The sequence below is a fragment of the Oryzias melastigma genome, linkage group LG12 (genome assembly GCF_002922805.2).
Source record: "Oryzias melastigma strain HK-1 linkage group LG12, ASM292280v2, whole genome shotgun sequence".
Classification (NCBI taxonomy): Eukaryota; Metazoa; Chordata; class Actinopteri; order Beloniformes; family Adrianichthyidae; genus Oryzias; species Oryzias melastigma.
Genome location: NC_050523.1, coordinates 10,670,798 through 10,698,504, shown reverse-complemented (window position 1 = coordinate 10,698,504; position 27,707 = coordinate 10,670,798). Strand labels below are relative to the sequence as shown.

General features: G+C 35.9%; 1 protein-coding gene across 3 annotated transcripts in view; it reads right to left on the bottom strand.

The window, feature by feature from the left end:
• gpsm1b (G protein signaling modulator 1b) overlaps positions 1–16,626 on the bottom strand; it is a 22,801-nt gene extending 6,175 nt beyond the window's left edge. The window contains exons 1-11 of one of the 3 annotated variants that reach the window (XM_024298641.2): positions 16,236–16,626; positions 6,396–6,617; positions 5,449–5,584; positions 5,230–5,372; positions 3,976–4,099; positions 3,275–3,390; positions 2,764–2,919; positions 2,577–2,685; positions 2,368–2,482; positions 785–855; positions 535–705 (exon numbers count right to left, since the gene is read on the bottom strand). In XM_024298641.2, coding sequence (XP_024154409.1) covers positions 535–705; positions 785–855; positions 2,368–2,482; positions 2,577–2,685; positions 2,764–2,919; positions 3,275–3,390; positions 3,976–4,099; positions 5,230–5,372; positions 5,449–5,584; positions 6,396–6,617; positions 16,236–16,297 — 1,425 coding nt within the window. In that variant the 5' untranslated portion in view covers positions 16,298–16,626. Of the gene's footprint in view, positions 1–534; positions 706–784; positions 856–2,367; positions 2,483–2,576; positions 2,686–2,763; positions 2,920–3,274; positions 3,391–3,975; positions 4,100–5,229; positions 5,373–5,448; positions 5,585–6,395; positions 6,618–15,925; positions 16,058–16,235 lie in introns of those variants that run through there. The other 2 variants (XM_024298639.2, XM_024298640.1) reach the window with 2 other exon arrangements.
• Between the last annotated feature and the right edge of the window lie 11,081 nt (positions 16,627–27,707).

The window sequence follows — 27,707 nt, the reverse complement described above, 5'->3', positions numbered from 1 at the left end:
TTTCCAAAGTTTTGAATGGCCTCATAACTTTTTTGTCTTTTAGAACCACGTCAAATTTTTCGAGGCTATGTCTAACAAAATTGTGGATCGTGTGTGCCAGCTTTAGCATGGTTTGCTCAGTAAAAAAAAAAATATATATATATACTATGCAAAAGCTGTGAAAAAAATGTAGTCTTTCCAAAGTTCTCAATGACAACATTATAACTTTTTCATCTCAGTCCAGTTTCCTATATATAGTCAATGTTTCACTTCAGTGGAGTAAAGTCAAATGAAATAGGCAGATACACTTTGATGTTGATAAGAAATACAGTTGTTTTGTTCATCTGCCAGTGCCTCAAACCCAAAATTGTTGTTAAAATGTGTGAAAAATAAAGTACAAAGCTTTAAAGATTAAAATCACTTTCATTGCCACCAAAATAACTGATTATTTTTTCTCGCAAAATAAATAATATCACAATACATTTATGATCATTTGGACAATATATGAATATGACAGTTATAGCACCCTGACAAAAAGACACATAAACGACTTACAGGTACAGGAGGAGGTACTAGGACTGTGATGTCATCTGCGTCTACAGGAGAGTCCAACCACTGCCTTTCGTCTGACCACTGACTGTCTGAACAGCCTTTTCTTTTGCTGGACTGTGATGGCTGACCTTTGGATCTTCTCGGCTCACCTTCTAAATGTTGGCAATTCCCGTTCTGCAGTGACAGAATTGGTCAGTTTAAGACTGAAAGGCGTCATTCTGCAGAGCACCAACATTTTAGACTCGCGTGTCACCTTATCTGAGGAGTACTTCCACAGTTCTACACTGTCCATGCTGTTTTTTGTGGTGTTTTTGGGTCTTGCACCTGCAGAAAAACACAGAAAACATAAGCACTAAAGACACAGTTCATGCTCATGTTTTAATCTGGTATGTGATAAATCCATTTATCTTTTCTGGTTTCCCAGTGGTGCCAGCTGACCTATGATGTTTTGTGGTGATATGAGGCAGACAAGCAGGCAAACTGAATAAGCTTCTGTTTGCCAGTTCTGCTCTAAAGAAAGAAATCAGCAATGTGGGTGTGAGTATTCGCCCAAAGGAGGATTAAAAAAAGAGATCATGCAAGAGTAAGACATAATCTGTAGACAGACCAGCTTCTTTATGCTTCCTTATATAAGACGTACGAGTTTGTAGTTCGTTTGACCGCAATTTAAAAAAGTGTAAAACAAAAAAATACTTTGTTTATTAATCCTCAGGGAGGACAGAAAAACACTTTCTCAACTTATATCAAATATTTGCTTTTATTTTGAAATGGTAAAAGATAGTAAAATAAGATAAACGAGGAAAAATAATTCCATAATTCTTTGTTCAATTTTTTTACACAAACTTATCTAGTTTTTAAACACTATATACTACAATATACTTTGGATGGATGGTAAAAAGTACATTGTAGTATAAAAAAAAACAAATAAGCAGGAAGAAGTTAAAACTTTATTTAAATCTACCACTAACACATTTATGCTACAAGTGTATCAGCATTTATAAAGATGTACTTTTTACCATCCATTGCAGCACAGGGTGTGTAAAAACTAGATGAGGTTTGTAAATACTATCGAAGTGTTAGTGTTGGGTTTAAATAAAGGTTTAAATAAAGTTTAAACTTATTCCTGCTTTATTTATTTAAGCAAGACGCTGGGTTGTTATCAGAACTGTTTGTGTGTGAGAGGTTCCATATTTTGTTATAAAGCCTGACTCCTTGGTTTATCATTATTATTGTTTTTGTTTAGTGATTTGTGTATGTTGTTTTATTAATTTAATATTTGATTGAAACTGAACCTTTGCAATTGTTCTTTTTGTGTTTATTTTGGAAATCTCTGTTAATTAAAACATTTGCAATAAAGTATTTTTTTTAAAGCTGGGTTGTTTCTTAATAAATAAAACACTAAGATGCTAAAACTTTTTTTTTAAACCTACCACTAACATGTTCATATTTCAAGAATACTCTTGAAGTGGTCGGTTTAAATCTAACCAAAGGTTTAAATAAAGTTTTATAAGTTAAAACTTTATATAAACATCCAATTAACAAGTTTATACTTCAAGTGATACAAAAGGGCATTTTTCACTTTTATTTTTTCAAAATACTGTAACCTATGAATCTGCAGAGAAGTGGCAATATTTTTTTAGGGTGCTTAGAAATTGTTATGCATAAAAAAGTTTAAATAAATATTGATTTTAACTGCTTATTACATTTTACCTTACATCCTGATTTTCAAAATGCAATGGATAGCACTACATATTGGTATTAGATAGCATAAAAACTGGAAAAAGCATAAAACAAACTTATTTATTTTTTTTTTTTTAAAGGTTAAATAAATGTTACCTTGCATCTCAAATTCTGAACTGGAGGGTGAAAGATCTCCCTCAGATACTCCAAGAGACGCCAGCAGCTGTTCTACATTCATCCTGGCTGTCAATTCCCCATTTCTGTCTCCAATCTGACAGTAAAATAAACAGAGAAAAAATACAAATGTAGACAAACAACAATACATTTGACTGACTGAAAATGACAAATGTTTTAAAAGGTCTCACTTCTTTAGAAATTTCCAGGTGCTTTCGGGCATAGTGAAGGGCTTGTTTTAGGTTTCCCAAAGACACATATCCATTTCCCAGACTCCAGCACGCACGCCCTTCTCCAACTCTGTAAGGAAAAAAGCCACAACTGTTAAAAAACAGCTCCTGTGTTTATGCTTTTTTGTTTAGACCATACCCAATCTACCTGTCTGTGAGTTCCTGAGCAATGTACAGGTGTTTAAGGTAGTAGTCTATGGCCATGTCATACTGCTGCAGCAGGGTGTAGGTGTTTCCCAGGCTGTAGCAGGCCTGAGCCTCCATCACCTTGTCCCTTAGCTCCTTGGACAGATGGAGAGTTTTCCTGGTATTTTTTAAGGGAGAAGCAAAGTAAAGCAAAACAAAAATGTGATTTTAATTTATAGAATATATTCAAAAATCTATATTAAAGTTTAAGAAAAATGGTGGTAACTCCAATGCACTGCACACCTTTTTTTCTAATGGTTGTTTTCTTCTTAGAGAAGGTCAAAAATAATATAGAGTATAAAAAGATATAAGATATTGGTGTACTTCTATGTGATTTTAACACTCCTAACATAAATGGAATAACAAAAACTTAAGAAAATATACAAGAAAATTAAATTAAAAAAAGGAGTGTTTTAATGTTTCATGTACTTCCCTCTCCAACCACCAGATGTCACTCTCAGATCTGTCCTCACCTGTAATACTCAGTGGCTGTGTTAAACTGGGACAAGAATATGAAGGCATTTCCCAGGTTACTGTAGGCTCGTCGCTCGGCCGCTTTGTCACCAAATTCCTTAGCGATGGCTAATCGCTGCAGATAAAAAAGCAACAAAGATCGCACTGAGATTCGCATCATTTGAATTTTGTGCCAAATAACAGCAAAAACCACACAGACGTACAGAAAAGTGATAAAATGTGGTGATTTAAACAGGCAGTCTTAGGTTTACGCTCATTTGAGCAGCTATTTTTTAACAGAGGTGCTGTCGCTGCACTAGTGCACCAAATCATCACCCCATGATTCCCTTTATGTTCCCCTCAGTGGCACACTGATAGATCTGTAATGAGACTGAGATTCTTGCATGAGGAAAGAATTGTTTTTACAATTGAAAGTGACAGAAAAACAAATAGAAAGCGAGAGTCTCAAATGACTGCTCTACCAAGAAACCCATTTCCTCCTTTTTTTCTCCATAAGTAGAACAATCTTTGCACGTAGTCTGCTGGAGCTCACAGGGAAATGGATTTAGAATCCTTAAATAACACATCTAGATGGAAATCTTTCAAAATAAAAGTTATCTAATATAAATAAAACAAGAATTTTCCACTTTGATACATCAACAGTTGTACCATGAAATGCTTTACAAGGATGAGGAACTTCTTGTAATCATGGAGTTCTTACCTGGAGATGAAAGGTGATCGCTTTAACAAAGTTACCCAGCAGGTAATGGGTGTTGCCAAGATTCCCATAGGCTCTCCCCTGAGCAACTCGGTCGCCAAGCTCTTTGACCAAACATAAATTCATCCTGCAAACGAGAACAGAAATTGAAATTTGGGTGCACACAACCTTTTGTTTGCAGAAATGATAACCTCCATCATATGGTTTTATACACTTTGATACAAGTTGATCTCAGTGGGACTTTTTCTGGTTAAATAAAGGATCGTGAAACTATTTTCTGCATTTTCTCTGTTTTTATTGTATAATTTGCTCAGAGGAAGTTGAAATTATTTGAAGATTATTTTAAGTTAAACTGGACTTTAAAGCAATAAGAACTGGACTATTTTACTTATGTGTTTTGTTGAGTTTTATATGTACAGATGAGTACAATACAACAATAAAACACTAAATTACAAAAAACATATATATTGAATTTTATATAAAAAAGGAGTCAAGAACGCCAAAGATTATTTGTATATAAGGGCAGAATATGTTCCTATGCAACAGCCGCTGAAAAACTTACAAAAGACAGTACAAGGACACCACACAGTATAATAGGAAGCTCAGAACCGACAAGATGCTGAACAAGTTTAAAGACAGAGCACAAAAAAGGTGTCATTTTTGATTGTTTTTATAAAAGCAAATATTCCCAGAAGTAAGTTTAAAGTTCGTGAGAAGTGAGACTTCTTTAGTTTCAGCTTTTGTTTAGAGTATTTTACGGTGTGGGAGGAATCTACAGTAGTACCTGCTGGTTGTTGAGAAATGTACAAATGAGGTTTAATTTATTAAGGCTTACTAAAACACCGGAATTACTTTAAAAAAGAAATGTTTCCTGTTTTAGTCTTGAAAAAATAAATATCTTAAAAAGCCCCCAAATTTTTAATTTCTTAGTTGGTGAGTAATGCTACATGTGCTATGTTTCATAGCTTGTAGAGAGAAAAAAGGCTAAATAAGATAGATAGATTAGTATAGGAATAGATCATATTGCTGCAGCAGCCAGTAAAACAACAGAAGAGTAGTCAAACAAACAAAAAGAGGAAAGTAATAGCATAAAATAGCAAAATTATAAATATTTTAGTTTTATCTCTGTGGCCTCATTGGCATGAAAATATCAATTTATAGCATATATGGATTCTTTTATCATTATTATAACTTTATGTTTTGTCAACTTTCTCAATTCATTGATTATTTTTGGTAGCTGTATGGTTGAAAACATACTCATAAAAGGTGGTAGCCCTTTGCAATGTGTCTCTGACGTCAGGGGGCAGGTCTCCTGGATCCCGGGTGCATCCCCACAACATCTTTTTGCCCTTTGCATGAAACACGTTTCCTATGTTATACAGTGCTCTGGCCTCTCCCACCTTAGGCGAGATAGAAAGCAAGGGCAGGTAAGCAAAATAATCATGTTTTATGAATCCTTTTTTTGTGGAGCCTTACCTTGTCGCCTTGTTCTTGCGAGATATCCAGGTGTCTTTGGCAGCAGACGATAGCCTCGTCAAATTGCCCTAACACTTTTAAAGTGTTACCAAGGTTACTGCTGGCTTTTCCTTCTCCAATCCTGTCTCCTATGTTTCTGGGAAAGCCACAAAAACATCTTTTTGAATGTAAAATTTTCAGGACTTTTTCATACCTATGAAGCGTCTGTGGCTGGTTTTAATTGGGGGAAACTGATACATGGGTCATTTTATCTGCTTACTCCCACTGATCAGGCCCCAGTTGTCCTGGTGAGACTATAATGTAACATGGTAAATCTCCCTGGGCTCTTTAATTGCTTCCCTGCTGAAGTACCAGCTGTACTCACTGCAGGAGACTGGCTTACTCTCAAGCTAAATCTTTAGCTTATAGTTATTGACTTTTCCCTTAGTTTTTTTCTTTTCTTGGGATTTTCTTTTTAAGACATACATTTATTAGGTATTTGATATATTAATCTATAACTGCTTCATTCCAGTCAGATTTCGTCACTAAGTATCTAAACACCTATAGAAAATTAATCAATATACTATTTCCCTAAAGCAATTTGGGACCTAATACAGCTCCAATAAAATAAAGTAAGGATTCTTTTGTTTTTAAATGTTTTTAAAGCACATTTTGTTCAATATTCAGATATTTACTGAAACTTTACGCGAAGGTTAGGTCCTAATCCTTAATCATTATGTTGCTAGTTGAACCCCTAAACACTATCCATATTCACATTTGTCCAAAACTGAAAATAAAAGTATAGATTAAGAGCTGGTAAACACACATTAGCCTTCAAAAGCAACCTCTGACCTTACAGTAAAAATACAATCTGCCCCATCACAATAGTCAGTCTGCGTTAAGCCATCAAATGTAACAGTTTGTCTTATGCTGGTAAATATTGCACAGGTAAAGGACCAAGTATTCACCTAGCCAAATTAAGGTCATGTTTGTGGTACTCCAGGGCTTTGCCATATTCCTTCAGGTAAAAGTAGGCATTACCCAACTGGCTGTAGATGGCACTAAGAGTTTTCAGGTCTTCTGTGCCAACTTGCACCGCGGCTTCAAAAAAGGCTGTTCCATCTTTAAAGTCTCCAGCTTTGCACAGCCTTTCTCCTTCCAGGGCCAACTCCAAGCAAGACGCCTCCATCCTGAGAGATGTAAAAAAAAAAGAAAGAGTTGTACACTTTGTACACTATAGCATACAATGGTGTATACAGTAGTATACAACGCTAATGGAACTGAGGTGAAACATCGTCTCTTGATGGAAAAACACATTGGCAGTATAACCATGACAACAAGCTTTATAGCCATTTTGGTAAGCTGTTGCCTTAGCAACAGTGTCTAAACTGTAAGACGAGCACCTTGAGAAATGATTTTACTCAATGTTTCATTATCTGTTAGCAGAAGACTGCTTTTTAAGAAAGAAATTCTTCATTAGCATTAGCAGAAATTTGATCTGCTGATGAAATTAAGTTCTTTTCCAAATATTTTGAACTTATATTAGGATTCAGAAAGTGAGGCAGACTTTATGTCTGATCTATAAGACATGCGTAATAGATTTGTGTCACTTCTCAGACCTGTTATGTTCGAGATATATTGAAAGTTTCCTACCATTTAAGTATTTAAAACCACCTTTGTTCCAACATCACTGACCTGTACAGAGTCCAAACTAACACTTAAAACATGGGTCTACAACCTTTTAGTAGATTTACTTGAATTAAAAATGCAAGAAGTCAAACCTGGTATTTTCTATTAAGTCAAATCATTACATTATTTGCGTGGTCAGATTTAATGCCTTCTATTTATTCACAACTATGATTTGAAACCCTGTTTGATATAGACATTTTCTAAAACTCATTATTGTGACAATGACATCATTTTATCATTATTTTGAAGAATGTATAAACAGGCCAGAAATAACTGTGTGATGCAGCACAGCATGAATTGAAGACAGCATAAACCAAACAACTGGTCTTTGTTTGGGGAGGGGTTGATTAAGCACAAGAACCAAAAGATAATAAGCCTTTAAGAATACACTAATTTATTGATATATGCTGTCTAAACATCCAATAGTAATTTGATAGATATAGAAATTACCTCCTTTTTTTGAGACAATTTACTATTTCTGTTTTTATTGTCTCTTCACCCTTGCTCTCCCCTTTATGGCCTTTTTTTGTATCCTCCCTTACGCACACCACCTTAAAAATCTTGAGGAATAAAAGCATAATTTAAGCAGTACCTGTGTTTCTGCTTGCTTCGAGTTTTTTTCACATACACCTGGAGCTCCAAGTGTAACGGCCTCAGCATGGACTGAGGTCGGGCGCCGTGGTGGACCAGCCTGCACACGGCCCTCTCTGCTCCAGTTAGAGGACACGACTCAAGCGCCATAAATGGTGACGGTCAACTAACCACACGTATACCTCAACTATTAAAGAAAGCTTTGGTGCTACCTTGCCCACACCTATAGTGCAGATGGAATTTGTAATGTCAACATAAGTTAATTTTAGGTACTAAACACCTCAAGCGCAAACCACAGTTATGGCAACGATCCAGCAATGGAGTCCTTTTGATGTTTGAATAACCGCCCAAGAACAGCCAAGCACATCTGGCTCCAAAATCCTGCAGTATGTTCAAAAATTTTCCAGAAAAAACTTCTAAAGAAGTTTTAGATATGCTCTCAGTTTAGAAAAATGATAAAAAATTCTCTTGTCTAATCTAATTTATGGAAGCAGCTGTGATCTCCTTTGATCTTCCTGAAACAAATCCCCGTCCTGAAACAATAAGATCCAACGCTCTACCTATTAAACAAAAGAAGCGATGCAAAACAGAGCCGTTTCTGGCTGGAGTGCACCCAATAATAGCACTCCCCATGCGCTAGCTCCAGGCCGGACCACCTGACTGACTAGAAGACAGAAAGGATGAGGGAGACAGAGCATCTCTAATCCTGTGACCTGTACCTCCTTACCCAGGACCGCAGAGCTCCATGAGAGGCCCACACTAATCCTTATGTCTGCTGACACTGGCAGAAACATAATTAGGTCATCGGCTAAAAGCGATAATCAAGACTATGAGTCGCAAAGCTATAGAGAGCATTAAAAAAAAATCAATATTTATATTTCTTTTTATATTACCATAACAAAATTTGTGATCATGGTCTTTTGGAAGCGTGTTCAAATGTTCTATTTTTTGACCTACAACTATACCTACCACCAGACAAGTAAACTGGACAAATACATCATTATCCATTACTATAGAAACTGCAAAAGCTTCATCTTAACTGTATCATAACTTCTTGAAAGTATAATCAAAAGTAAGCTATGTCCATGCTTTTACTGTGTCGTTTTTTGTTGAATTAATACATAAAAGTTAAAGCAAATACATGTTGTTAACCAGAAAAAATACACTTTGGATGCAACGGTTCAGAAAAATCTTTGTCTGGTTGGGATGAAAAAACACAAAGGGCAAATAAACACTAGTCTTTGCAGGCCCGTTGTAGGCTCTGTTAGAAATGATACAATCAGAGTAGTTTGTGTGGGCATCCCATGGGCAACTACATACAGTATATGTGCTGTCAGTAAGGAGCCAATGCATGCACCTCACTAATGACTAGAGTGTGGCATAAAGGCACTGCACAACAGCATGCAACTCACATTTTTTCTTGTAAATGTTCACCTTTTGGTACGACTCATCAGGGTTCGCCACAGCAAATCAGCTTTCTCTGATTCACACAGGTGCGAGTTTTACACCAGATCGCCATCCTGACACAACCCTGTATTTCATCCAGGCTGGAGACCAGCACAGGCAAACTCAGACTTGGCCCTCCCCAGTGGCTACATAGTTAGGTAATACTCATTGGGCCCCTGGGAAGGAAACCCTGGTTTCCCGCACACCAGTCCTATACCCAGCCAACTGAGCCATCTGGTCGCATACATTGCCCTTACTAATACTTCAAGATAACGCACACACAACAATGGTACATTCCATGTTTTTAATGACGTCCTTTAAGGAGGCCGCACGAGCCTCAAGGAAACTGCAACATGAAGCACCTCTGGGTCAATCCCAGTACTGGTCAATGTAACTAAGACATAAGCAGAAGAAGACGATTTATGTTTATAGGGTAGCCATAGTGTAGTGGTAGATTGGATTAAAAAAAAGCTCTGATCGGAAGATCATGAGTTTTTCTATGGTTCACTCATGTGTCGAAGTGTCCTTGGGCAAGACGCAGAACCCCACATTGCGCCTGGTGGCTATAGATTGGCGCCAGTGTTCGGCAGACGTTTGTGAATGTGTGTGGATGAGACGGTAAAGCACTTTGGGAAAATGAAGCGCTTTAAAAGTATATGTCATTTACTTCGTCTTCTCCTATAAAAGCTTTTCTGCTACACTTCAGTACCTTGCAGATATTTGTCTTTCCTTATTTATAAATCTCTTAAAAGTACATTTCTTTCCAAAGCAATCTTTGTCGGCTATCTAAAAAAAGTTGTCACATAACTAGTTAAAATGATTTACTCTTAACAAGGGCATTCATTAATGAAGAAGTCTTAAACAGAAACTTAAACTTTGATTTTATGAATCAAACTTTGTCATAAAAGTCAATTCAACATAGACTATCTTAAACCTCATTCACAGAACAGCATCTAAAAACTGAGATACATTTCACATAAAATGATGATCCCTTTGTAATAGCACAGTGATAACACCAAACAACAGAATGTAATATAGCATGTGTGTATTGTAAACCACACATTGCACCTCTTGAGTGTGTGACAGAGCAGACTGCTGGGAATGTTAAGTGTTGTGCTGAGAAGTGACATTCACCGAGCCTGGAAGGTTGTTTCTGCCCCGACCCGACTGCAGCGCACTCTAATATAAATATGAGGGCTGAGTCGCAGAAGCTTTATTTCACAAACAAATAAGTTGGTGCATGACTTTCCTGCCGTGAGGGTTGTGGGAGTTTGTGTGTGTTGTCTGAAAGTTTTATAAAGTACTCCGTCAACACAAAAGCCAGATTGTCTGACGGTCTTTAATGTGAATTACAAGTTTCTGATTATTATTTTAGCTAAAATAAATATTAAAAATAGTCCATTCAACATAGAGCAGCTAAAACTTTTTAATTTTACTTTGAGAAATACTTTGAGAAATACTTTTTCCTCTGCTTTATACAAAACTGACTGCAATTTCAAACATAACTGACACGGAAAAAATGTATTTCCAGCCTGCACGGTGGAGAGACATGACCTTCACTCATGTCATTCAAACATTTTTTTTCTTTTTTCTTTTTCTTCCTGAAGGATTAACGAATAACGCAATCATCACAAATACGTTGATGTCTTTCACTATAAAAAATAAAGAATAAAACAACAGAATTAAAATGAATCACAAATGGATCTTGAAGAAAACCTAAATCAAAAGCAGCTTTTGTGCAAAAGGAAGGAAAAAGAGAAGAAACATTCCTAAAGAGTTTATCTGGTTTCCATGACAACATGGCAGTCTATAATTGTGGCAGCGTTACTATGAGCACAGAGCATCTTCTGTGCCAGTAATCACTGGCTCCATCAATAATAGAAAATGGTCAGTTTTGTGAAACAGCGTGACCCCTTTAGATTCCTGGCATTAAATAAAATGAGGAGCAAATTGTTCCTTTTAAATGCACTTTCTTGAATTTTCCTCTTAAAAATATAGAAATACGGTTTTTAAAGAGTTTACCAACTTTAAGTTTTTAATTATCTTTTATAATGTATTTCATGATTATTTTGTCTTACTTTTAATGTCTCAAGCTGTTAAACTAAAAAAAATGTAGTTTGGTACATGTTAAATTACAGCTTATTTACATTTTTGCCAAAGGCTAATTTTTCTCAATATTTTCTTGTTCCATTCAGTGAACCCACAAGATGAGACTTTGTTCAACTAAAACAAACCTCTTTTCAGAACCCTCAACTCACTTCCTGCGATCTGTCTAGTCCTTGTCCTCATTGCTGTCATGGTAACAGGACTGGGATTTTTTTCTTCTTCTTTCTTCTAGAACACAGCTAGGCCATTATGGGATGTGAGTCCCAAACAGGCTAATTTGAGGGTAAATCAGAGAGGGGAATTACAGACTTTTCCAACCAAATTCATTGTAAATGGAAGGAAAGATTTTTTTTGTTAAAATCTTTTTTTGTTTGTTTCTCTCAAATAAACATCTTAAAAACTAATAGTTCATTTTTCATTATTATTTTAATTTTCAGTAATTTTTAATGAGGACTTAAAGAGCTATCAGTAAGATGGATATCTTTCATTAGACCTTCAGATGCTGAGACATTAGAGAATGTTCATTTTGCAAATAGCCTTTAACGTTTTTTCATTTTGTTTTCATCTGCTGTATGCACAAGGATCTTTTTTTTTCCCAGTTTTTTTTCCTCTTGGCGAGACACTTTAGCCCACACATGACTCAGAGTTTTATAGTTTGTGGCTGTAAAAGTTCATCCCATCTGCTTTTCTCATTAACTTCAAGGGTGTTTTTAAACAAAATAATTCCAGAGACTTGCTGTAAATGTGATCTGATTTAGGGATTGTGACATCAGATTATGATTAAATCAATTCTTACTGTAGTTTTATATGGAAATTTCAACATTGTGGGCCATTTGTTAAAGCATTTCGTTTTTCCACAGCCACTTCAGGGCACCATGACAATTCAAACTTAATGTGTTACCTTCCTACGGTTCTTATATATTTAATAAAGCTTATATATGTTCTCGGTAAGGAAATATATATAGTTTCTTTATGAATAGATGCTGCAAGCAACATTTATTCTGTATATATGTAACCATGTGTCTACCCAATAAAGAATTAAATGAGAAATCAATGTGAAATGCTTTAGAAAACGCTACAACAAACAATAAATGTCAATATTTTGGCAGTCACAGTAGAAAAAAACTGAGCTTTATACCTTAGGAAGCTTTAATACTGACCTTGGATTGAGGTTTTAATATATATTATAATGTTAGAAAAGAGTGCTGACCTTCTGTGTTCTCTTTCTTTGGCTGTGACCATTAGTTTCTCAAAAACAGACGTGAATAAATCGAGAGACAACTATTTCTTTTTGGAAACTTGAATTGTTTATTAAAAAAATCCAAATAAAGTCTGAATAGTTTCAATTTACAAAGTTACCAAGTTTTTTTCCCCTTTGCTCCCCCTTTTTCCTCCTTTCTTGCAAAAATAGCTCATTCAAATTTAAGTTTACCAAAGAGATGACTTAGCACATTTTTTAAAACCCACTGTGTACAATGGGAGCCTGCTCCATCCACATTCCAGCACGGGATTTGTGTATGTTTCTGCTAGCTCAGTTAAATGATGCTTGTTGTACATTTACCATTAGGCAATTTTCCTTGTGTGGGTTATTTCAGAAAATTCCTTTGGTCCTTTTTTCCCTTCATTTTTAACTTTTTTTTTTAATTAAAGCATTTAGTTTGTGATAAAATGAGATGGTAATACTTCAAACAATAGCTAAAACTACATCCTGTTACAAAATATGATTCAACAAAGGATTCTTTTAGTTTAGATGCTTTAGCTGCCTAATAATTTTATACTTTTTTGCCATATCTGGCAGCATTTTCTGTCCAGATTTGAGATATTGCAAAAATAAAATGAAAAATAAATCATGTAAAGCCAACCTGTTCTTATTGTAAAAATTATTTAAATATCAGTCTGTAAGTTATGTGTAATGCATGAGTAAAAATTGTACAAAATTATGTAACATTCACTTCGGGCAAAATAATGATAATTAAGTAGTCACAAGAAAAAAATCTCTGTATAACTATAAAAAAGTACTGTACAGCATAAGATATTCACACTTATATAGTATTTATTTAGTATTTTTTTTACAGTTTAGATAGTAACAAGGAAATAGCTGTCACTAATGTTAAAAAACATGCGTTTTCATACAAATTTTTATTGTTGTTTTATTAATCACTTGAATCTGTATAACTTGGCTGCATCTCACCTACTTCCCCTTTACTTAATAGGACAGAAGTCTCAGCACAGCTGTCCAGCATTCTGAAAGAAATGCCCCATCCACCTAAACTGGCTCCTCTGGAGGAGCAGCAGTTCCACTCAGCTTCTCCCAGTGACCGAGCTCCTCACCCCATTTTCTGCTCCAGTTAGAGAAGGAGATTTTCACCAAACCAGAGAGGCCAAACAACCCTTTTCTGGTTGAGAACTATAGCTGCAGACTTGGAGGTTCTAATTCTCATTCCAGCTGCTTTACACTCGACTGCAAACTGCCCCAGTGCACACGGAAGGTCCTCGTCTGCTGAAGCCAGCAGAGATTAAATCCTGTGGTCCCAAATCCAGACTCCCTTCGGCCCTTGGCTGCAGAAATTCTGTCCATAAAAATTATGAACTACTGAAGCTGTGACAAAAGGCATATACCGGAGTCCAACATACACTGGGAAGTTGGACTTACTGTCGCCAATACAAACCAAGCTCCTGCTCTAGTTGCCAAATGGCATCTCAGTAGAGGGCCCCGGACCCCTAAGTACCTCCCACAGAACACAGCGAGGATCAAGATGAACTGCTTTCTTCAAATCTACAAAGCATATGTAGCTTGAATGGGCAAAACTCCCATGAACCCTCAAGCACTTTGTGTTAGGGTATAGAGCTGATCTGCTGTTCCACGATTGTAACAAAAACCACACTGTTCCTCCTGAATCGGAGGTTGGACTAGCAGCCAAATTCCACTCTCCAGGACCCCGGATTAGATTTATAAGCGTGACTGAGTGGTGTGATGCCCTTGTAGTTGAAGCACCACTGACTGTATATGAGAACTGGACTGAGAGACCCCTCACATTCTAAATACAAAGTATCTGCTGGTCCTAAAAATTCAAAATCCCATAGACTCTTGTAGAGAAATAATCAGCTATTACTCAGTCATTATATTTGTCAGAATACTCAATTAATGCTCTGCAATCTTTTTAAAGGGGCCCTACCATGAAAATTCTAGGTAATATCTGATCTTATATATAGACATAGTTTACTCTGATAGGCTTAAGAAAATCATGGTAGGGCCCCTTTAATTACATTTTTAATGTAGTACAAGATTTTCAAGTTATAAACTGGCCAATTGGATGCCTCAATAAAAGTCTGTCACATGAAACATTAGCGTCATTCCACAGATTTTCCCAAGGTTGCATTCAGTGGAATGGGTGTGGTTTTCTAGCATATTCACTCCTGATTGGAGAGAATGGTTGCCATATAAATCACTGTTTACTGAAGTTTGGTTCCAACATGGTAACAGAAAAATGGCGACTGAATTGACTTAATTTCTTTGGAAACAAAAGCAAATTATTTTCTATGGGTGACATCACACTTGCTCGTTCCAGTTCTCTTATATAGCCAATGTGCAGCACACTCTCCAGTCTCCAACTGCTAGGCGTCTCCCCCAAGAATGTCCCACAACATCCAGACTTGAAGTACTAAAGCTGTACCTTATTCACTTCATATTCCTTGTCATAGAGTAGCGTTTGACTACCTCATGTTGACTGTATATGGAGTACTGGACTGAGTGACCCTTCCTCCCTCGCGATCCAAATAGGAAGTACCTGTTGCCTCCAAGAAACCGAAATCCCATACACTTCTATTGAGAATTAAACAGCTATTACTCAGTCATTCTATTTATCACAATTAACATTCTTACTCTGATACTTTTTTTAGCATATTCTTGCTAATCCTTTTCTTTTTTATGTATATATTTTTTGCTTATTGCAAGTCAGAAACTGACTTCGTGAAGACCGTTTGATTGTCATATTCTCCAGAGCTTGCTTTCAGCAGAAGGGGTGTGGACTTCTAACAAGCTTTCTCCTGATTGGTGACGGTAGTTGCCATAGAAACGTTGACTCGGACCAATCACTGTCGTATGGCTCCAACATGGCGACATCCATATCGCTGCAAAACGGCAACTGAATTGCCGTCATTTCGCTGGAGCCACAGGTGTGGTATTTTATATGGGTGATGTCACTCCTGCTTTTTCCAGTTTCTTCTATACAGTCAACTACAAATTAATTAGACCCAGATGAAATAAAGTTTATAAATTAAAGCATGCCTGTATTATGTCATTTTACATGAACTTTTCCTTTGTAATTTTAGAGAACATGCAATCAAATGTGAAATTTTAAGGAACAAACTCTGGTTAAGACAAAACTGTGCAATAACCTGTAAAAGAAATCCCCCACAGACTTATTTCCTTAGAAAACAGCTGAGGTAATCAAAATGTACTTGTAGTAAGGCAACAGTCATGATGCTGAAGGCAAGATTAGACAGAACGTGAGTATATGTGTCAACACCGTTACCACGCCTTACATGTTTAACCTGCAGTTAAAAAAAATCTGTAAGCAATCCCATGATGCCTCCACTAACTGTCAGTTTCTTGGCTAGTGTGGCATCTTTAAACCAAACCATGTGTGCTGCGGATGTCTCCAACCTGTGGACATCCTCCCTTTGCGAATCCTCCAAAGTCAACATCTCTCAAGGCTCCTCTCAGTCTGTACATTCCAGCCACAGCGGCTCAAAGGCACAGTCGGGAAAGAGGTTTGGAGCTGGGGTCTGATACAGCTGCCTCTTCACGCTTTAAATCTGTGAGTTCTTCCTGACTGGCTCCTCCTCAAGCGAAGCATTGAGCTGGCAGCCACAATTTTTTCTCCTCCGTTTCTATTCTCTCACTTAGCCGCTCCCAATCGCCTCTTTTTGACGTTTTATCCCTCAAACGGGCGTTAAAATAGATTAGTTCCTACCTTGAGTTGTGCTTCTTGCTCGCCGTATCATGGTCCACACCGTTCGCGGCAGACTGAGCCATAAAAATAAAAAAAACGCTAATTCTGCCTCCCTCCTAGCTTACTCCTGCTACGGGAGCCGTTCTCGAGGACTTCCTCGTGCCCCCTTCTCCTTGCTTTCCCCTTCCCGTCGTCCTCCACTACTCCTCTCTCTTCTTCATTCACAACCGAAATGGCAGCGTCTGAGGAAGTGAGGTGGGCTACTATAGAAATAAAAACAGAGACAAAGCCCCTCCCCCTACCACCACCAAAGTAACCCCGTCACGCGTCGAATAGTTTCGCTCTTAGCGAGGGCAATTATGGGTTAGACGTTAAAAATCCACAACCCCGACTGAGTCACAGCTACTCGCCACACATATAAGTCAGAATTCCCGTAGTCCGTTTTCTTCCATGCGTTATCCAGGAAATGTAACTTACATATAGAAGAGTTTTCAGACAAGACATCAATCTCTAACAATGATGTATACTCATGTTGTAATCATGTGATTTCTCTTTGGTGTAAGATAAACCTTAAAAAATAATGTTCTAAAAATCCAATTTTATAAACACTACTGGAATATGTTTGTATTTTTCCCATTAAAACTTGTTTGTACGGCATCTTCTATATGTTTTAAGGGGTACAACCATTGTTCAATGAATTGATGTATCCCTACAATTCCACCTGTTCTAAGGGAAGTTGTTAATCGAAACGACTTATACCTTTTAAAATTGGTTTCAAAATAAGATAAATCAATTATGTTGTTACTGTAATACACTGAGTTAATCCAAATCCGAACTCTTCCCCCAACCCAACAGCTTCTCCCTACACCCCTATTTAGCCCTAACCTTATCTTGTCAACCTTACATTGACGTGTTATCCCTCCCATGACAAAGGTGGACATTATTTCATGTCAACCAAGGACACCAGGGATTTTTTTGTTAAGTTTAGCCTTGTGGGTTCCAGATGATCCCACTCTCAGCATCAATGTGCCTTAGATAGCACAAGGGCTAAGTTAGTCTCTCATCAATAAAAGTCATCAATAAAAAAGCATTGAAGACACCACTATACAGCTTTTAATGTCCCTACATTTGAAGGGATGGGGAGAAGCTGTAGGGATAGGGGAAAAATTCTTTTGGCCTTAATCTCTTTTAGGGTTCTTTATTTAGGTTATTGTAGGTCGTAACCAATGCCGTGCAGCTTGCATATCAACTTATCTGACAGACAGACGTCTTAATTCCCTCGTTACTGCACCAGCCATCCCAATTTCCCCTATTTGAACAATATCTGATGAATCCAGTTAGACCAAATCTGTGGAAACACTTTGAACTTTGCCCACATGTGACAATCCAGTATGGTAGAATGTTCTAATAATTTTTCTTTATGAAACTAAAATGTGAACAGATTTGCCATTAATAATTTTTTAATTTGTTTGTACACGTTTAATTTACACTTGTTTATCTGGCACAAAATGCAAAGAATCTGGAAAACTTTACACACTTTTAACTACTCAGGTGGGTGTTTATTGGAGTCAGATTGGTTGAATTTTTGGCTAAAGAGGTCCTGGATCAGTCTTAGGTCAGTGAATTGGATCATTCAAAATGAAACAATATTGACTACTAATTGTACTAATTATTATATGACGCAAATTGTTGTTATAATGAATTATTACACCGCTATTGTTTTTATTTCATGGCTTTTTGGTTCATGTTGTCTGAAGTTGAAAAGTCAGCTATGTTTGTGACCTAGATTGGCAGTGGTGGACTTAGAGGAGCTTTGTGGTCAGGGATAGCAAGGGGAGTCACGCAAAAATAAATAAATAAAAAAACTATGGTCAATGTCATTTACACGTATTTACGTGCGAGCAAACACAAAAACGGATAAATATTCATGTTGCTTCAACGTATTGCCCACACATGTTTTAACCCTAGCCCCTCCCCAAGTACGTGCAGTCACATCCTAAAACTGTTACACTAAGTACCACTCAGATTATCCTTGAATCTGTTTTCTAAGCATTCCCAGTGGTATCTTAATCGTGATTATGAAATTCCCCCGCTAGCTTATAGCCCCTCACATCCCCAACATTATCAGTGCAACAAAAATTGCGAGGAATATTGCAGTTATACAGCCGTAAAGTTCTGAGCCACATGCCAGCTTGGACGAGGAAAATAAAGACGTACGTGGATCTATTTGTTTGTAAGTGGATGCATTTTGTTGGAGCCAGCAGATTGCAGCGCCCACGTCACTTTTTCCAACAGCATTTTTCATTTACTCCTGATTCACAATTATTTAAATGAAGAAATAGTCAAAAATGCTATTTTTACTTTCTTTATATTTGTCCCACATTCTCCGGAAAATGCTACAAGAACATGAAAAAAAAAACCCTAGAGTTTTCATTGGAGAAGTTTGGGTGAGGATTTCTTCATATTTATCAAAATTTGTATTAATATTGACTTACATTTTGGGGGGGCTTTTTGCTGGGGTGGGGCAGCTGCCCCTCCTTGCCTCCGTATAGCTCCACCCCTGGTAATAAGTATTTTTTCTCAGTTTTTTTTATAGTTTTATTGGAAATTGAGTGTCCTCCATTCAGAGTTTAAGAGAAATCACATTTAGCATCACGTGATATATTTATTTTTTTTAACATTTTGGATCTGTTTTTTTGCTATCTGTTTTTAATGCAATACGTTGGGGCTCCCATGTTCAATTAAAAACAAAATAAAAGACCTGATATGCCATTAGTAAGGTGGGTGGAATGTGCGGGGAACTATAAGATTTATCATTTACAGTGTACCAACAGTGAACGGAAAAAATGGAAAAAAATGTGGCGAAACCACAAGGAGCCAAATTTAGAAACAAAAATAGAAGAGAAACCAAAGCATGAGTACCCAGAATTCTTAGATCTTCAGACTCTGTTATCTCTTTCCACTGTAAGATCCAAGACTTACGGTGAGGCTTCCTTTCAGTGTTGTAGTCCTCATTCGTGAAATTTTTTTAATTTAAAGACAAATCTTTTCAAATTAGCTTTTACATAAGGAACATCTGTTTTAACACGTTGGGGTTTTAAGTATTTTATGGCTCTTTTATGTTTATCCTGTCTATCTTTTAATCTGTTTACTGCCTCTTCAAATTTTAGCCATAGTGTTTCCTTTATTTTTTATGTCTGTTTTATTGTTGTTTCTTCATCTAATGTGTCTTTTTATCGTTTTAACTAATGTTTATGCCTTTTTTTGTTCAGCCCTTTGTGTTCAACAGCATGTTAATGAAAAGTGCTATTTATATTGATTGATTGATTGATATGTAGAGAGCTAATCACACCTGAAAAAGGTCAATAAAAAACTCAGACCAATGAAGAAACTCTCAGACAGACTCAAACAATTACTACAAAGCAAAAGTAATATATCATTATCACACTTGTTAACACAACAACAACAGGACAGACTGGCTCTGCTAAAATAAAATAAAAAAGTAAAACAAATAGGACTAGATTCACCTGTTTGGAGCTCAGAACTGAAATAAAACGTTTTCTATGTCTTGGAAGGGTAAATTTGGCTCATTAACTTAAAAGAATTTCATCCGTATATTTGTTTTCTAAATGCGCATCTTGGGGTCGTGGGGTTATTGGAGTCTATTGTTAGATGAAGGTGGTATAAATGCTGCCAGTCCATCGCAGTGCCACAAAATGACAGAGAACTACACAAACAACAAAGGGAGGACTTAAAATCCCCCAAAAACCAATGAAGAATACTTTCTGACTGTACCTGGTAAAAACAAAATCTACAAATAAATATTTCAATTCCACACAGAAAAGACCCAGCTGGTATTTGAACCAGCTGTGAGGTGCAAAAAGAACCAAAAAAAGCACATTTTTATGAGGATTTCTAAAACCTTTTGGGCTCCTTTTGCTTTTTTTTACAGGTCAAAACGAGGACCATTCAGGAGGTGTTTTCAAAATCTGTGCGTTGGTTGAACCAGAACTCCTCTTGAGCAACATTCGTTTATTTTTTAGGATCCATGTTCAAATACAACAATCCCACAAGAGAAATATGTTTTCTATCAAGTTTAGCTGCAAGATACTTTGCAGCCCACCAGCGTAAAACACAACAGAACACACATTAACAACAATAAACAACACACACACATGCAAAACATTTGATTTTATTGGGAAGTTTTAGGTTGACATTTTGGTTTTCCGTTCATACAGAATTTAAACACAGCTTAATTGTAGAAGACTAAATAAGGCGCCACTTGAATTTATTTTTCGGTAGAAGGAAACTTGTTGAAAACTTGTGCGACGGTTTAACCAGGACCACCACTGTAGCTCAGATGTGATACAAGTAAAAAAGAAATCAAGTCAAATCATGTTTGTTTAAATGGTGCTTTAACATGACTGTAGTCAAACACGGTACAATATATTAAAAAGTCAAAATAATAAACAATAACTTAAAGGTTTAAACAACTAAATAGTATAAAAAAGGATGTCAAAGTAAATTAGTCTGATTGCAATCAAACAAATAATTCAAATGGACATTTAACTCTACAGACGACGGGAAATGTCGAAATGAAATCAACATTCATGTTCAATTTGTGCTTCCGGTGACATGATTAGTCATGTCTTTTCTTTCATAGATACTAACTGAAGACAGTCCGATTCCGCAACCACTTCTGAGCGTTCTACACTTTGCTTTTAGTTTGAGTCTTATGCATTGCAGTAAAATATTTGATTTAAAATTACATTCAAACTGCATGTTGCTCAGAAGCTCCACATGTCATTTTCTAAATGATCTTCTTGATTAATTTGCACCGTGAAGCAGCTGGCCTGAACGTGTAACACGGTTTGCAAATTATCTTCATCCATCATCGAAAATTCATTAAAAACAGCGAACACAAGACATATGGAGCCATTAGCATAAAGGAAAGCAAACTTTATTCCTTTTTGATAATCAAACATTTTTCATACCACGTATTTAGAAAAAGCCAAATAACAGCTTCTATATTTAACTGTAACTTCCTGTTGTAGCTTTAAATTAAATGAACTAAGCTGAGATTTCAACATTTTCAGAAAGGCTGTCCTGAATATTTTTCAATGATCTGCAAGTCTGCGCTCCGGAAGCTGCTGATATCAATCTAAGAAGTGACAAAAAAAGACTGTTAATAAGGATTTTTAATGGCCGAACAGCAGTCAAACGTCGGAGGGAGAGCTGTAGTGAAACACACTTTATCCAAATCAACTTATGTATTATCAAACAAGACCAAAACTTAATAGACAAAATAGAAATCAGAAAAAATATTGTTATTAATTTGATTTTTTTTTAAGGATTTGAAAGAGAAGTAGCTATCTTACAAATTTATTACATAGATCTATTGCACATTTTCATGAAATAGGGGTCTTTTTCCACTAATTGGGGAAAATTAATGGTAGAAATGTGTTTTCAAGGGACATTAAGTCTGATTTTTACTACAATACTTTGAATCGGTGCAGAGCGCTGAAGGATTTTGCTCAGCAGCTCTTTGCCTTTTGTCAAATTGCTGTAAAGAACTCAATCTTTAAAGATCACTTCAATTTTGTTGTAGCTCTGTCAATTTAAAAGTAAGAGAAGTAAAATAAGAATAAGGTGAAATAATTATCAATACAGTCTATATTGTACCTATCTCACATATTGATGAAACAAAAGGGAGATCTACAAAGAGCATCTACAATAAGCTAATCTTAACTAATTAATTGGTTGTGTCATTTTATGTTTCATAATGTTGGATGTGTGGAGTCGGGAGAGTAAAGAGTTATTATGTGTATTTTCTAATTGTATCTTTTATTGTTTTAAGGCGGTAAGGCACCATTAGTGTTGTATGAAAAGTGCTTTATAAATAAAGTTTGATTCAATTAAAGAAATATAGAAAGTGAAGAACCCGTGAATATATGTAAATGAGTGGATGGATTCTCCATATCAGTACATTTCTCTAAACAAAAAAGGCAGATCCCGTTATGGCAACCATTTTTTTTTTTACCATTAATTAGTGCACATTTTTAAACATAACTAGTTCAAATTGTTTGTCTGTCACTAGATAACTAGTTGTACTTTTAGGCATTAAACAGCCTGATATCAAGGACATGCGATTAATGCGTTGCAGTAACCGAGCTCTACCACTGGAGGGCAGCATTGTACCAAAGATTAGTACAGCTCTTGTTTCTCAAACTAAGACAAAGCATATGAAAATAATCTCACTGGGATGGGACTCAGTAGCAAAAATATTAGTAAAACACGTGATATTTTGATCCACTAACTGTAGATACATTTTGATTTATCTTTCTTTTTTTTGGCACAGTTGTCACTGATGACCTTGTACCGTTTTGCTTAGTGTAAACAGTCTTTTAGCATATTTTTGTGGATAATCAAAACAGACACTAGAACAAAATACAATTATCAATAGCATTCATAGGTCTATACACTTTAGTAATTGGCATAATTAAGCTGGAGAAAAAAAAAACGTTGGCTGTCATTTTTTCATCTTTTCAAAAAAATAAAATGTATCTTATTGTCTCATTGTGAAATCTATTATTGACTCTAAAAAGTGAATGTTTGCTACAAACAACCAACCACTAATCTTCTAAATCATACTTTGTTTTTATTCATCTCATATGTTGCCAGAGGGAAACACTTAGTTTAATAAAATCATTCCCAACATGGTATTTAGAATTAAGAGCTCATCCAGCCTAACAGTACGAATTCAAGTTTGCATGAAACACAGCAAATAACATGTTTTCTATGAAGCATCATTTGTTCCTGCATAGTACGGTTGTGTGTTGTTGTTTTTTTTTTCTAATCCTCAGCTGGATCTTGGGAATAAAGTCCCTGCGAGCCACGGCTCATTACAGAACAACAAGAAGCAACAAAAGCAAAATGGGATCAAGGTAAGCTGATTTCAGATTTAAAACTGAGCAACTTAAATTTGTTTCCCTTTTGTCAGGCACTGCCATCGACAAAAACAAAGCGATCTAATTCATGAACCTTCAAAATTCTGCATTGTTTTTCCTCACAGCTTGAAAACAGCTGTAATCAAATCACTTTTTTATCCTTTTCAAAACTATTTTGAAGTTTTTTTGGCCCCAATAAGACAAATCATGATCTGGTTTCATTGAAAAACAAAGGGATTTTGGTTATTTACAATGAAGTTGACGCCAAACATAAACTACACAGATGTTTTTAAAGCATCAGCTCATCCAGAACACCTGAAAACAGACTTCAATTATCAAGACTAGAGTTATTTTTTAATGGTTTACCTTTAAATTATTAACGTTTTTGAGTGATGTGTTGAAACAGCAGATTCTATTCTGGTGTGTCAGCATCTGGGAGTTACTATGTCTGAAAATAAAACAGAAAAAGTAACTAAAAAAGCTTGAATTTACCCAGAAAATTAAATGAAATCAACATTTGGCAGAAAATAAATTGTTGACTTAAATAAAATATATTTATAATTGTCTTAAAGAAACTTAGTTCACCAAGATTTGATCAAAACTACCAATAAAAACATAAAACGTGTAAATTAATTGTTAAAAACTGAAAATAAGGCACATTTTAGGAACTACAGTAATACTAAATTAATATCTTGTTTTCTTTTAGGATTTTTTTTATTGAAAAGTGACCTCTCTAACAAAATTTACTAATGTGTTAGAAGGGTGGAAAACAATTTACATAATGGAAATATCAGCATCATCTCTTCAATCACTTCAGGATCTTGAAGAGGCCAAGAAGAGAAACAAGGAAGTAGAGGAGAAATGGAGGAGCCATTAAATCAGAATTCAAGTCCAGCTGATGTCACCCCTCCTTAATGTCGTTTTAATCCATTTTTTCTTGCAAAATAGTCGTATTGTTTTGTTTTTGCTCCACCTTTTTTTAATTTAATTTGGTCCGAGTTAGACCAATAGTATATATATTTTTGTATTTACTGTCTGTTCAGTAAATGAAAAAGAAAAACTATTAAGTAGTTTTCAATGTTATTGTAAAGAAGTCTTGTGTTAATTTATTTAATTTATGCAACACAAAAAGTTTTGTTTTACTGTCTAATCTTGTTTATTTGGTAAAAAATGATAATAATTATAATTTATTTTAGCATTGTGCGATTTCTCAGTCGTGTTTATATTTTGAACAACTTTGTTGCAGTTTTTTTTTTGCTGATATTAAGCCATAAATTATTTTTCTATTACTCTGTTTGAATGTAAGATAATCTAATTATTTAATATTTTCTGTGTCTGATGTGTGAAATACATTAAATTTATTCTTTTTTGTCAGTTTCACTGGAAGTGCTGCATTAAATTCGGATATTCTTACAGATGGTAAATATTATATAGCTTTTTCTTATATATGAAAGGTGAAATATGTACAATGTGGGGTTCAGCGTCTTGCGCAAGGACACTTCAACACATGAGAGGGCAGGGTGGGAATCAAACCTGAGACCTTTTGATCAGAGGCTGACCGCTCCTCCACTACACCGCTTCTAAAAAGTGCAACATGAATAAAATATCACGTGCGCACATGCATTAAAAAAAAATCTTTCAAGTGAAATTACAATTAATTGCTTACAAAATAAAAAAGAACTATTGATACATGTGTTGTACATGTGTGTTACTTTCAAACTTAAGTAAATGAGATCCACAAATGAGTACTATTAACAAAGTGACTTGACTGCTCTGACCAGAGTGTTACGATTTAGAAAATTCCCAATAAAATATATGTCAAATCTTAAACTTTTTTTCTTACAGTAAACATGAATTTCTGTGGTAAATATCTATACATAACAGCTACAAAGGAGGAAAGTAGCAACAATTGCTCACATGCCGAAAAAATAATAATCAAATGAACTAGCCAAATCATTAAGCAGAAGTAACTTTTTTTTGTTGTAGCTGGTGGTAAGGTAGCATAAGATAACTTCTCGGAAATTTGAGACTCACATTCAGGTTAGAGAAAAGAATAGATAAAATAGAATGTGTGCAAACAGACCTTTCTATCTAAATTTTACTCACTGCAGGTTCTAGTGTGAACCATTGAAAGTTTGGTGTCATGTGGGATTTGATATGACTCATGCACACCGACATGAGTCTTTTTTTTTTAATGTGTTGAGACATTTCGTATTGATGGTTAGCCGCTGGATATTATCATTAAAAAGCCACACAACTTACAATCTACTGTCATTTTATTTAAAAATGAATTATTTTCTGAAGGAAAATAATTCAATTAATAGACAATTGGTGACTTTCAGGCAAGACGGTTGATTCATCTTTGTGTAAAATAAAAGATAATGAAGCATTTTTATTATAAATCATAGTAAAATATTTTTAATTAGCTTTGAATGCAGTTTTTTTCTTCATAATTAATCTCAGAAATTGTTGTCAGTCCAGACAGTGATTAATTAAAACCTATTTATTGATAGTTTTTACTTAGCACATTTTTTTAATATATCACAAGTTATTAAATAACCTTTACATTGAGCGTTCTTAAGCTTACCACTATAAGTTGTTTATTTCATTATTTTTAAGTTGATGTTTTACTATGTATTCCTGTCCCATTCCTATTTTATATTTTCATATTTTCATCTAAATGTGGAAGTTTATGAACCTCCTTGTTTTCAGTTACTTGTTCGGTTTATCATACTGAGTTTATGTTTAAATTTTGGGGCATTTTTAGTCATTTTACTCATGTAAAATCAGTTCCCCTTTGTTTTATAGTTACCTGTATTCTTCAAACCAAAACATTGAGAAACTTCCTCCATGTATGAAAGCTGTTGTAAATACATACAGTTGATATTTTTCACATCTTCCAATAAAAATGTTCTCCGTGTGTTTCCCTGTTGGGGTGACTCACTCCAGCCCGCGAGTTGGTTAAAACGGCATATGGGGAAGAGACGAGGAGAATTATTGATTTGTTTTCACAGCTTATACTCCGTCCATCTTGTCATTATCTCCTTTTAAGCCGCCGTTCGCTCAAAGAAAGTTATCTAATCAGCACAAACAAAATATAGTTGCTGGAGTGTAGCCATTTGAGAAAAAAACAAAAAACTTGTGATTGATGCTAAAGGATGACTTTTTGAGAAAGGAGAGTGCTGGAGAACCTTTAAAAAAGTTGATATTTGAAATATCATTTAAAGAAAGGGTGCATGTGTAAGATAAATAAAGATAGAAATCTTGCAGTAAGTGTGGGTAATACTAAAGGGTTTGCAAGTCAGCTTGCCATAGGCATCCATACTGTACCACATATAAGCCTGTGCATCATCTGTCCATGTGTCTGTCTGTGCCAACGTATGTGTCCCTCTTGTCTATTTGTCTGGCGGTGTGATAATGCTGAGCCTCACGAAGCCGCTTCCCTCTCTGTTGTGGCTCCTTGTTCTTGGCCTAGTTTGGAAGAGGTGAATTGAGGGCAGCTCGAGTCTATGGGTAAGGGGATTAGGTCTCCAAACACGCTCCTCTCCAGTTTGGGATTTTGCCCCGATGCCAGACACTTAAAGTCTGCTCGGGATTATGGTAAAGAGAGAGAAGTAAGAGCGGTGTGTATTGTGGCGTTCTCAGCACCCCGAAAAAAAAAAAGGAAGAGCAAGGGCAGGTGGTGGTGGGTAATAGGAAAATAAGATGATATGATCCAATACACCGAATTCGGCGTTCGCTGACCTATTTGCATGTGGCTCGTGCCATGATGCCGGTCAGCATGTTTTTCAAGGGATAAGACACAATAGTGGAGAAGCTGTTCTTTTCATTTTGTTTGTATTAGTGGATGATCTCTGCTTAAGTCAGTGGTTTAATTAGGAAAGGGCTCAGAATGTTGCTCGATGTTATTTGTCTCAAAGCTTCCTGTTTCAGGAAAACAAAAGGAATAGATCATCCCTCAAGAAATTGATCTTCTTCTGAAGTTTTAAAGCAGCTTTTTAAACCAAACTAGTGAATTTTGAACTCTTACGTATAAAACGTCATCATCTGCATAGAGTGTGACTGGCAAGTTTTTATAATTGCAGTCATCTATTAATACATTACAATTCAATACAATCTTCTATAACTGTCATTCTTACTGTCAACCCCTCCTTAAGCTTCCTGAAGTCTCTGCAGAAGTCTGTCTTTTTCCTTTGTCCTTATAGTTTGGCACGAGGAGGGGGGTGCACCACCCATCCGCCCCTGCGTCTGGAGACACCTCCTGGGTAAGAAGAGGCTACTGCTCCATCATGCTCCTCCAAGAAAGTGGGTCATGAGTCTGAGACTGCGGGATTAGCAGCCGTCATGCGGGCGTGTGCCGAGCAGCCTCTTATCCGCGATGCTTAGTCCACATCCACCACCCCCACCCCTCTCTGCTCAGCAGAAAAGAAAGCCATAAAAAAAGAATATGTCGAATGTGGCAGAAATGTGGATCGGAAAACATCCTTAAGCTTTTTAGAATGGGATATATCTGAGCTGATGTGTTTCTGTTTTTTTTTTTGAAAAA